We start from the raw sequence: 12,108 nt of genomic DNA on the forward strand, positions 1-12,108 counted from the left end.
TGCTTTGTAACTTGCATGCACCCTGTGTTATAGATTCATTATACTGCTATATTGGCAGTTTTTGTCATGGATCTACACTTAATACATAATGAAGCCTCTGACACTAGCTTGTGGTCAGATGTTGCTCATTTAGCTCTAAATTGTCTTTTCTCTGCATGTCAGGACAACTATGTGAAAATTTTTTCTTGGTCAGAAGTAAATCAGAGCAGAAGTATTAACCTGTTCATAAACTCACAGTGTCTAAATGTTCACCATAACTTGGGGGATCACAGCAAGCATTCAGCCATGGCTTTAGAAATACACTGCAAATATAGGAGAACTTTCCAGACAGGGTTATAGCATGGAGGTTGGCAAACGAGGCTTAGACAAACTATTTCTTTTTTATGCTATCAGTAGGATGAGACAAGACACTATTAATAATTAGGGAGAACCCCCATAGAACATGAAGGATGCTCATTTGCAGATGCTTGGATGGGGCTTGAAAGGATCAGTTGGGAAGAGCAGAGTAAACGGCCTAAATGGCGCCTGGTGTCTTTTAACCACTCACCCAAGAAGGTCTGACACCACAAATGCCAATGACGGAGGCGTCCGAAGGGTTAAAGTGGTTTGGCATTTTGTAACCATGTACATGTTGACACATCAGAATAATCAAAATGGTCTCACTACAAATAGAATCTACTAACTCTACAGACAGGCCACAGTTGTGCTGCAGCCCTGCTGCCCTGTCACACTGGCTCTTGATTCAGTTTTACGTCGCAGAATTTGTTGGAAGTGTGAAGAACGCGGCGACTTATTGGCTCATGCTGTAAATGTGAATGAGCAGCGGCAGCAGAGCGTGGAGCTCATCAATGGGCCGCGGTAGCGCGTCTGTGGCAGGAGCCTGCGCAGTGAGGCCGGCTCAGCGTTGGGCGCAGCTCCACCAGAGAAGGAAGCGGCGTTTCCGGCTGTTTGCAACGGAGGCAGAGCACTGCTGACGCCGCGAAACCCCGAGAAAAACGCCGCCGGCTCGGGGGGCTACCGCTTTCTAGCAGCTGTAGCGGTCTCTTCTTATCCGTGGATCTGGGGGCTGGTTTATTTTCGCGAGCCGAGGGGGTCGGACATCAAACGGAGCGAAGCAGCGGCACCAGGCGGGGGTGAGCCACCATCTACCGGCATGGCCAGGGACTACGATTACCTCTTCAAGCTGCTCATCATCGGTGACAGCGGTAAGGCGACACCGGGGATGCTAAACGGGAAGTGGGCCTTGTCGGGTTTTTTTACGCAGAGGGGAAACGAATTGCCACACAGAGTCACGTGTGCGATGTGTTGGCACACATACAACCTTCATTTATTTTTATTTTATGCACGGGATTAACTGAAATATACAAATCCGCCATGTTTTCGTGGCGGTGACAGGGCGGAGGTTGTGTGTCCGGGCTGGGCATGTCAGCCGATCAGGCCGGATATCCAGAGTCTCCAGATCATCAGAGGAAACACGCACTGCAGCCCCAAAACCGCACAGAGCTCCACATACGCCGCTGTTTTGGCATCCCGTGTGTTTCTTGTACTCGCCGAACGTCGGGCTACGTCACACTTTGACGGTCGCTCGTGTAGCTAGCTGCAACTGTGCGCTAAGCTAACGGCTAGCTGGAGGGGGAAGCTAATATCTTGAAACGTCGCGGCCGGTCTGTGGAAGTTAAAATAGCTTTACGCGTTTGTGCTGCGGGGCGGTGAGTTATCAAATGTAGATGAACGAACTGGAGTGATTATTCGGCAGCCTAAAAGCGGGCGCTAGCTGCTTGATAGTGGAGGAATGCTGCACTGCACGCTGACTTGCTTCCATGCAGGCAAAGCACAGTGGAGTGAGACTTGGTGGTCTCTCGGTGACTGTGATGTCGTCTGATTGGAAAATGACCCGTGTGCAGAGATTTGAAGACCATGTTGACGTTTCATCGCAGATATATTTTTTGCGAGGTGCGTTCATTTACAGTGTCGACCCCGTCAGCTGGCTGCTCCCAGAGGGCAAGGCAGCACAGCGAGCCCTTGACCGGCACCGTCCCTTCGGCGGCGTCCTGATGCTCATTAAGGAACGCTCCTGCTCTCGGCTGCTGCGAAGCATCGCACGTGCCACTGGCAGGGTCTCCAAGCGGCACTCAGAGTTGTCCAACTTGACTCTGGCATGTCTCCATTGCCGTTTAACAAGTCGACTGAGAGGGAACATGGGCATGACGTCCACGTACGTGTGGCTGCTCATACTCCTGTAGGCGACAGTAGAAAGCCACAGTTGTGTCAAAGGTGATCGTGATGTGCTTTGAAGCTTTGGTTATTGTTTGAACAAAGCTCTATGTGTAGAGACCACAGGAACCTGGCGGCTTTTTGTGTTTGTACCAGTCATACACAATGTGACAATAGCCCTGTAGGTAGTAGTGGTTCAGGTTAAGACGCAGCCCACGATGTGCTGCAGAGTCACTTCCCAACCTCCAGTTGTTACAACTGAAAGGTGATCTGCCGAAAACACATGTCTCACATCTGTCTCCTTTTTTAAATCTGTCCCCTTTCCTCCATCCTGTCTTGTCATCAACACCTTACTCTTACACCTTTCAAAGGCCCTTTTTTATGCAAGATAATTTTAGGAACCATTGCGTCTGCTGTTTGTTGTTGACGCAAGTCTTTCCACTTGCTGCTCTTTTCTATGCTGCTGCATTGACTGGGCCTGTGCTAACCATCAGAGTGAATGCAAGCAAAGCAGCCATGCATATTTTACATTCCTAACCTCCTGTGCTGATCAACAGGTGCTTTGTCTTAAACATTACTTAGAATTCTAAATGTTCAGATGCATAGGGATTATAGCAAATGGTCAAAGGGCTTTTTTTCACATGTTGGTTCTTTTACATCATTGTCACAAAGTGCTGCATGTACCACAGGGTATAATTTCTAGCAGACATACTATTATAAACAATGCAGTATTTGGAAACATGTCAGATTCAAAACATGATTCTGTGCTTTTCTTTCAGGAGTGGGGAAGAGCAGTCTCCTCCTGCGATTTGCAGACAACACGTTTTCAGGTGTGTGGTTCTATCTTAGCAACTGTGGCATCAGTGAACCAATAACTTACAAGGCAGGCTGCTTGATTTTTTTGTTTATATGCATGTTCACAGGTAGTTATATCACCACAATTGGAGTGGACTTTAAAATCCGGACCGTGGAGATCAATGGGGAGAAGGTGAAGCTACAAATATGGGATACAGCAGGGCAGGAGCGTTTTCGCACCATCACCTCCACGTGAGTAGATCCATACCTGTGTGTTATGTTGATCTTCAGATGAAGCTTGTTGCTTTTGTTTCAACAACAGAATCTGAACCCACCCAGTGTGTCCGCAGTCATCACTTTAGGTATTGAGGAAGCACTTTGTAGACAGCTTAAAAAAGTCAGTGCTGCTCTGTGAAACTGGGCGGAATTTCCCACAGGTCCTAATTACAGATGTGAGAGGGAGGCTCCTGGTCTCATGCTGTAGTGCTACATGACGACAAGGGTTGGGCAGCTTTACCACCTCATGCATGTGGTGTGTGTGTGTGGGTCACACTTTTGTGTAGCATCCATGCAGCTCCAGTTCCACTGGTCTAGGACAGAGGTTTTTTCCAAGATCAGATAACACTGATATTATTACTTTATTCTTATGAGTATCTGTGCACTATCAAGAAATGCTGCCGCTGAAAAAACACTCACGCCACTGCACTCTGTTTTTAGCAGTTTAAGTTTTCGATTCAGATATAAACATATTTTTTTCATGTAGAATTGAAGAATTAATTAATTTATATCTGCTCAGTTTGGCCTTTTTTGAGTCACAGTACAAATCAAATGCACAGCTTCACGTCGTCTGAATAGAAACGCTCTTTTGACAGACAAGCTCTCAAAACACACTGCGTCATTTAGACTTCAGCTCACATTATAATGCTAATGAATAAAATCTTGTAGTATATATAGTTTTAAAGCCATATAACAATTTGTTGTGTACTCATCTTCATCAATTCAGCTCTAATTCACAGATTATCATTAGCCCTTGTATTTCTGTAAATTATAATTGCAATCATATTAATGAAGGTCAAGTCTGTTAAGTTAACGCTGATGCAGTGACGGTGTCAGCCTTAAAACCAAAGCAGTCATCTGTTTTGTAGAGATGAAATGAAACTGCATTGTGCATTGATCTTTTCTGTGCATCTATCAAAACAAGGAACTACCTTGTTTTATATGTAGTGAGTCAAGCTATTGTTAATGTGTGAATTACAGCAGCTAAACATTTTGTGCGCTGTGATGGTACTGATTGACACAACAGAGCGGCTTAAGCTCAAAACAACCAAACCATTTTGGTAAACAACACTTATCAGAGGCAGTAAGGATCCTCCTTTTGTTCCGTGTGTGTGTGAAACAAAGGGGCGCTCACTGTGTCTGCAGGGAGTCATCAGTGTAACTGGCTGTCAAAGTGCCCAGCACATTTCAGTTACTTTACATGGACATGCTTGACTTTACAGTCCATCATAAACAAAGACGGCCTAGACACAAGCATCCCTGATTTGACCCGCAGCTTGAACTGCAGTTGTCTTAGCTAACTATTTGTGCCAGAGTGCACAAAAGTACAGCTGCAGTTGGGACAATCAGAGGACCAGAGTCATTTGAGAAACCTTGAATATCCTCTGCAGTGCTGTCGCTTCAGCTGCTGAGGAGCAGGATTTGGAAGCACGGCTGCTAGTTGATCTGCAGGGGCACGCGCTATATTTAGGCTGATTGTTCACTCGGCGCGGATCTCGGAGGCACACAAGCTTCTAAAAGAGTTAACAGTAAAGATGAACCATGGCCTGAGTGGCAGGAGCCTGAGGTGGTAGCCATATGTCAGAGCCCACGGCCGGCCCACAGCTGCCATCAGGCTTGGACTGAATCAGGGCTTTTAAGTAACAGAATAAAATGAATTATAGCGGTGTTAAATGTCAGAGTAATTATAGTTATTTTAATATGACTTCAAATTTGTATATACAAAATGACTGTGAAATTTAATATTAATCCAGTACAATGTTACGTAGCCCTGGGCCACCAGATCAGTTCTACGCCAGTGTATTAACGATTCATTGCCCTGTTTGTTCAGTTGTACTGTAAAAAGAAGTTGACTGCAGGTTGGGTTTTCTGTGTTTGATGTGTGTGTTTGGTAGTTGTCTGTACAGACACACACACCTATACACCCTGCTGTCTGGTGGCTCATTACTGCTGGACTATAGAGACAATGCCATATCCCCAAACTGTCACGCCAGGCAACATTGATAATACACACAAAAGGGTCTTTGTGTTTGTTTTGTGCTGTGCAGCTACTCTGGGATGCTCCTGTTTTTGGGGGCCTGGCCAAGTCTGAAGCTTGCAGGTTTACAGATGAACTGTCCCACTGTCTGTGATGAACACATGTTTCTCTCTCTTGTGTTTTAATAAAAAGTGTTACCCACTCACTTAGACTAACTTTCCACTTATTATTTGATGCAGTTCTTTGAATCGTTGTAGAATTGAAGACTTTTTAGTCAGCGACTGTGCCTTTATCTGTCACAGAATTTAGGTTCTTTAATCCCGTTTGAGATTTGTCTTCCTCTGCTGGACATGAGTATTTAGCTGTGTGGCAACTTTGATGTCTGGAAAGAAACTCCAGTGTTCCTGCGCTGGCATCATTTGTCAAACGTTAATATTGATTTTAAGGTGCATATTATTTAATAGTTTCTTCCTTTGCAGAAGCGCAGATGTTGCAGCTGACTCGTTTTGCACTTTGCTAGATTTGCTGAGCTACTCATGATGAAGCTAAGCGCTTCTTTGTCCCTCTCACTTTTCAGATACTACAGGGGAACGCATGGGGTCATAGTGGTATATGACGTCACCAGTGCTGAGTCATTCGTCAACGTCAAACGATGGTTACATGAAATTAACCAGAACTGTGACGACGTGTGCCGAATATTAGGTGAGTGGGCTTTAAGCCTTGTTCACATCGCCACAAATTTAAAATTTAAGCCAGAGTGAGTTAAGAATTCCATGTTTTGTCCAGGTAATTAATTCCTGTTGCATTCCTGTGGCATCTCTCCTGTTCTTAGTGGGAAACAAAAACGACGACCCCAACTCCAAGGTGGTCGAGACAACTGACGCGCAGAAGTTTGCGGAGCAGATGGGAATCAGCTTGTTCGAGACGAGTGCAAAAGAGAACATTAATGTTGAAGAGGTAACTCATTGTTTCTTCCCCACTGACATGTTCATTGTCATTCAGAGAAATGCCTGCTATTCAGAGCAGTTCATCAGAATGCTTCAGTTAGGCAGGGCCTGCCAGTAAGTGAGCCATTGCAGAAAAATACATTCAATTACAAATACGCTAGACTTTTTTCTTCATCAGTTAATTTGCTGAATGTGTTTTAATTAACTTATGTATAAAAGGCATTTCTTCTCAAGATCACTGCTCGACTCACACACTTATGCTTCTCCTGCAGATGTTCAACTGCATCACAGAGCTAGTGTTAAGAGCAAAGAAGGAGGTGATAGCCAAGCAGCAGCAGCAGCAACAGAACGACGTGGTCAAACTCACCCGGAACAGTAAACGAAAGAAAAAGTGCTGCTAGCAAACTCGAAGCCATCCACAAAAGGCCGGCGGTGTCTTTCATACATGCGCGCAATGGGACTGAGAGCATCTAAATTAAAGAGCAGATAAAGATTTAATAAATATACATTGAAAGATTAAAAAAATAAATGGAAAAAATGTCCCCTTTGGACCAACAAATCATGAAGACTTTAAAAGAAAATGTACAGATTTTATTAGATGTCAGATCAAGTTTTATTTGGAATTCAGCAGATGGGCACTATTGAGGTCCTTCTTTCTCAAAGGATCTGCAGGGAGACAACTGATTTGCCATAACGTTTAGATTTCTATACACATTATTTCACTTTCTTCCATCGGTATCTCATCTCCTTCTCATTCCATTGCACACCGGACATTTAGAGTTGACTTAGACTCTGTGCCTGAGAAGAAGGAGGGCTCTCGACTTGGATTTATTTGTTCCTGTTTAGTTTAATCTTAATGGGAGGGAGGGGGGCTGTTTGGTTGGAAATGGGCATCTGAACAAGAGCTCACTGCCTCTCTACAGTTTCAACATTTCAGACACCTGTTACCAGCAGATCATGAACTGCTTTTGTTTTCTTTGACCTGATGCAGGTGCAAACAAATCACACGGATGGTGTTGATTAGTAGTTGGTCTTTAGAAACAAATTCAACATTCAGAATGGGGGACTTTCATGACTTTGTTTTCTATATTTTGCCAAGCTTTGTACCCTCTCCCTCTAACCTCCAGTAGTGCTGAGCCAACAACTATAAGTGTTTTTTTTGTTTTTTCTTCCTGTGCAGCAGAGCAGCTGAACCAATCAGGTGGTGCCAGCATAGTTCACTGTAGTCTTACTTTTGCTTTCAGGGGTTTCCTCCTCCATATCTTATGAAACTGATACTGCCAATATAATAGAAAAACTGTTTGGAGGTCGGTGGCTCCTCTCTGTGGACTGAGGTTGGCCAGCAGACGGGTCAGGCAGGATCTGATTGGACCATGTTGCGTCTTCAGGAATCGCTCGCTCTCTCCCTTCAATATTACTGCAGCCACTGACCTTCCGCACTCCCCCGTGTCAACATATCAGCACCTCTCAGAAAACAGACTTGCCTCCTGCAGTTGGTCGTTCAAGTTCAGCTTTTCCTGCTCTGGAAACTGGCTGCTCATAGTCATCGCATTGACCTTGTGCTTTTGAGCATGTAACTCTTAGTTTGAAGGGGTATGTAAAAGGTCTGACGTCTCTATTTTTATTACTTTGCTTTTCTTCCTCTCTAACAAACCCTCTCTCCTGCTACCTGTTCAACCGAAGTGTTACCACACAGTGTTTTTTTTAGTGTGGCAGACAGTGGACCAGATGTAAGAACAAATGGGGATGAACTGCAGCACTGGATCCCTGCTTGGCCCTGAGCCCGTCCCCCTCTCCGTGTGCACCACAGGGGTTTGTCACAGAGGCTGGAGCATCATACAGTGTCTATTACCGATACATGTATAGTTTCTTTGTTTTGAATTGGGAGCGTAATGAATGGAGAGAGCTGTAGCTGAGGCTCCAGCATTCAGTCTGGGATCCTGATCGGTCTCTGTGACATCCAGGGCCTCGAAATTGTATCAGATCTCACACTTTATAATTTGTACTCATTATTTGTATGTATATATATTTGTGTGTTTATATTCAGTAAAAACATACACACACAATTAGCACACCAAACTGTGTGCTATGGTTGGAACACACTCATCAGCTGTGGTTTGCTGTACACTGGAGAAAAAGAGATGTACTATTGATTTTCCCTACATGAATTTAATCAGTAATAAACATTTTAAAGGAATAAATATTTGACACAAAGCCTGTTTTAATTTGTCGGTGACTTGAAGTTCATTTTCATGCTGAACCTGTCTTCACCTTTGACTTTCTGTGAATAAAACTGGATGGGAAGATGTGTGCACTGGTCTTTAATAACCCCAGAAAACACATAGTTCTCTGTCTTTAGGTGACATTTAAAACATGGTGGCGACGGAGGACCTTGCTCTGGTTGAAAAGGCATGGTGAGAAACTGGGGTAATTCCTGTAGTTGCCTGTGACAGAGGTGTTAAAAGTGTCCTTTAGTGCCTCTGCGGGGGCAGGGTGGACCTGACCTCAGCTGCTGTTACACTGACGACAGGCTCATCAGGTGAAAGGATAAGCTTGGTGTGAGTTAGTGTTCAGCTAGTTTCAGTGAGCGTAAAAGTTGCTTAGAGCATCAGGGAGATTTGGGTCTGAAGAGCACTTGCTGTCTCTATTTTTGTGGTCTGTAATACAGGGGGGTCATCTCTGGCTTTGTGAGCTGGTTTGAGGACAACCACCTGTTTCTAAACACCAGCAAAACTAAGGAGTTAGTCCTCAACAATAACTGGACAGGTCAAACAACACAGACGCTCTGTATCAGAAGGACCAGAGTGGCCTCCACCTGCTGAGGAGACCGAGGTCCTTCAGTGTGTGCAGACAGCTGCTAACTACTAATGACACTGAGGTGGCCTCAGCAGTCCTGTATGGAGTTGTGTGCTGGGGGGGGGGGGGGGGCAGTACAGGCAGAGACAGGAAGAGACTCAACAAGCTGGTTCAGAAAGGTTCTGGTTCTGTCCTGGGCTGCACATTGGAGTCCATGGAGGAGGTGGAGGAGAGAAGGATGCTGGTAAACTAACATCCATCATGGAGAACCCTCCACCCCATGCACCACTGTAGAGGTTTTGAGCAGCTCCATCAGCACCAGACCTTTACACCCACAGTGCAGGACATCAAATCTTAACACTATAGAGCTCTTGTAGGAGAAACTTGTGTGGGACCTACACAAGTGTGCATCCTAAGAGCCAGGCCTAACTGTGAGAGGTGCTTCAGGAAGCAGGGAATAAACATTTATTCATTTAAATGCACTTCAACTGAAAAAATGCAGCAAATTAAATATTAAATGTTCTTTTATTTTAGAGGAAGGATCAGAACCATTTTGAAACCATCAATATTTCTAGGCCCATTCAGAGGAAACAACAGATTTTAAAGTATTTATTTGTACAAAAAATTCCCAAATGGCTAAGAAAATTGCATGGGAAATATTCTGAATAGTTTGAAGCATTCTCTAACTGAAACAGTGCTCTTAATCAGAGGTGAATGGAAGTACTCACAAGGAGCACAATGAGCCCAGTAAAGCACTAAATACCAAAACAACATCTGACTGATTGGAGGCAGGCAACAGACGACAACGCGCACGCACACACACACACACACACACACACGCACACACACACACACACACACACACACACACACACACACACACACACACGCTCACACGCACACACACGCCCGCACGCACGCAAGCACGCAAACACACACACACACACACGCACACACACACACACACACACACGCTCACACGCACGCACGCACGCACGCAAGCACGCAAACACACACACACACACACACACACACACACACACACACACACACACACACACACACACACACACACAGTGGTAGCCCGTCTGTCGCTGCAACACACACCCCCAGCAGCATCAGGATGTTTATTACAGAAAGACACAGCAGGCAGTGTTTTAGAAACAACTTCAATAAGAAAATGAATCAGTACAGTCTACAGTGTCAAAGACAACACATACAAACGAGAATCAAAAACAGCAGATAGGACATGATGAGATCACAAACAGCAGTCAGTCTGGCTCTGGCAGGAGTGACTAGTGGAAGAACACACGTCAGCCTTTAGTTGCGTCACATTTCACCACATTTATTTCTGCCCAGGGGAGAAATACGTGTTCTCTGCTCTGTAGAGTCTCAGATCAGGTCCTGTCCAACAGAAAATACATTTTCTAATAAGGCACCCTTTACAATATTTAGTTTTAAGTGCTGGAACAACTAATGCTGGATGGTTTGATTAAAATGTAGATTACAATAACTTTGGGCAACATTTAAATATTAAGGAATAACACACATGGGATAATGTCTCTGCTTTCTTGGTTATAATAGAAAATAATGAAAATTAGAACCATAAAATAACAGTATAATAAAATGTAATATTTCTTATTTCTTCACACATTACTTGTCTTCTATTCAGAGAATCCAAACACTGGAATGAACTAAAACCTAAATATTCAAGCTATTTTTTTCATGTAAAGAATTAACATTCGGTTGCTGATTGGTCATTCATGCTGTTTTACTGTACCAAAGGAAAACCACAAATTCTAAATTTGAGTTAAATTGGCAACACTGCAGGTGATAAACACAGACTGCAACCACAAATTGATTTAAGTGGATCAAATGGAATGAAGATTATTTGTGAAGTAATATTTATAATACAGTATAATACAGGTTAATTCAAAATTTTAGAGTCAAGATTTTAGAATTTCGTAATCTTTTAAAAAATATTTTATTATATCATTGTCTATTAATGTTATCTAAACGCTTTAGACAAGTTTTTAGCTTAGTTTGATTTCAGGCAAATAAACGGAAATTGTTCCTAGTTCCTATATTCAGTTGTCTATTATCAGGACTTACCGATAATAAATGAAACACCATTTATGCTGTGGAACGTCACAATAATTACAAACACAGATTATTTCTACCTACAAAAAAATCTAGACTATGAAAAAAGCTACTTACACACACGAACAAACTTAAATAAGAAATAAACTAAATCGATTTATCCTGAGAAAAATGTTTAAGGCTGGTTTTCATTTCTCCAGCAGGAAATATTACATTTAACAAAAAGTTACTAATTTACAAATACAGACTTTTTCTAGTACATTACTGAGACACCTTAGTGTTTCTTCATCCCAATTTATGGATGACTTAGAACCCATCATTGCTGCTCTGACCTTTCACCCATGTTTATATGGAACTGTGTTCAAAAACTAATTACTAGTTTACTAAAACTAATTTAGTATTTTGTTCTAAAACTAATTACTAAAAACTAGTTACTAATACGCTTAAACTACTCATAAGACATTTACAACTCTTTTATGAAATATTTTATAAAGGGTGACTTATCAGAAAAGGCTAATATGAACTGCCAACTGGACCTTCTGTGGTGTTCTGAGAAGTCAAATACGCACATATGTGTGTGATCATGTCAATTTACCAGTGGATTTCCTGTTTGCAATTGGGTCACACGTGACAAAAAGAGCTACAAAAACAACCAACAGGTAGATTTCTCTCTAAAAAAAACATGTTCATTCAAAATTTATGTTTTTTCTCTTATAAATATATTGATTTCATCCAAACCTATTCTGCTTTTTTTTCATATAAAAATCATTCTTTGGGTTGATCCTTTCCAACAGCCAGCTAAGATGACAAGAAGACATCTGCATAGGTTTGCACAGTGGCATTAGATACAAGACCAAGTACAGACAGACATAACGGTGCCACACTGCAAGTCATCAATGCTCTGGGTCAAAACACACCGTTTTACCTGTGGATTTACAGCTATGTCACCGACAACGGAAGCCCAACAGCTAAGAAATCAAAGTGCCTATGAAGTATTGAAGC

General features: G+C 43.0%; 2 protein-coding genes across 4 annotated transcripts in view; one reads left to right on the forward strand and one right to left on the reverse strand.

Annotated features, from left to right (window-relative positions):
- Positions 1 to 805: 805 nt before the first annotated feature.
- Positions 806 to 8,518, forward strand: rab35b (RAB35, member RAS oncogene family b). Of its 2 annotated transcripts, XM_029161625.3 has the most exons (6): positions 841 to 1,205; positions 2,994 to 3,044; positions 3,138 to 3,261; positions 5,841 to 5,965; positions 6,096 to 6,220; positions 6,483 to 8,518. In XM_029161625.3, exons 1-6 carry the CDS (start codon positions 1,154 to 1,156, stop codon positions 6,609 to 6,611), a joined length of 606 nt encoding a protein of 201 aa, XP_029017458.1. In that variant the 5' UTR covers positions 841 to 1,153; the 3' UTR covers positions 6,612 to 8,518. The 2 variants fall into 2 exon arrangements, with proteins under 2 accessions (XP_029017459.1, XP_029017458.1); XM_029161626.3 differs by lacking the exon at positions 6,096 to 6,220 and having other exon boundaries at positions 806 to 1,205; positions 6,483 to 6,589.
- Positions 8,519 to 9,602: 1,084 nt separating this feature from the next.
- The window catches only part of bicdl1 (BICD family like cargo adaptor 1), a 16,544-nt gene continuing 14,038 nt past the window's right edge, over positions 9,603 to 12,108 (reverse strand). For both annotated transcript variants that reach the window (XM_029161845.3, XM_029161844.3), the window contains one exon: positions 9,603 to 12,108. This exon is cut by the window's right edge and continues 1,631 nt beyond it. The gene's annotated coding sequence lies outside the window, so the exon portion shown is untranslated.

Source organism: Betta splendens, chromosome 9 (assembly GCF_900634795.4).
Source record: "Betta splendens chromosome 9, fBetSpl5.4, whole genome shotgun sequence".
Taxonomy (NCBI): Eukaryota; Metazoa; Chordata; class Actinopteri; order Anabantiformes; family Osphronemidae; genus Betta; species Betta splendens.

Bases quoted from the DNA above. Each gene is read 5' to 3' on its own strand.
- rab35b (XM_029161625.3), top strand. From the start codon at position 1,154: ATGGCCAGGGACTACGATTACCTCTTCAAGCTGCTCATCATCGGTGAC. The intron at 1,206-2,993 runs GTAAGGCGACAC...CTTTTCTTTCAG, and splicing joins GCTCATCATCGGTGACAGCG to GAGTGGGGAAGAGCAGTCTC. The intron at 5,966-6,095 runs GTGAGTGGGCTT...TCCTGTTCTTAG, and splicing joins CGACGTGTGCCGAATATTAG to TGGGAAACAAAAACGACGAC.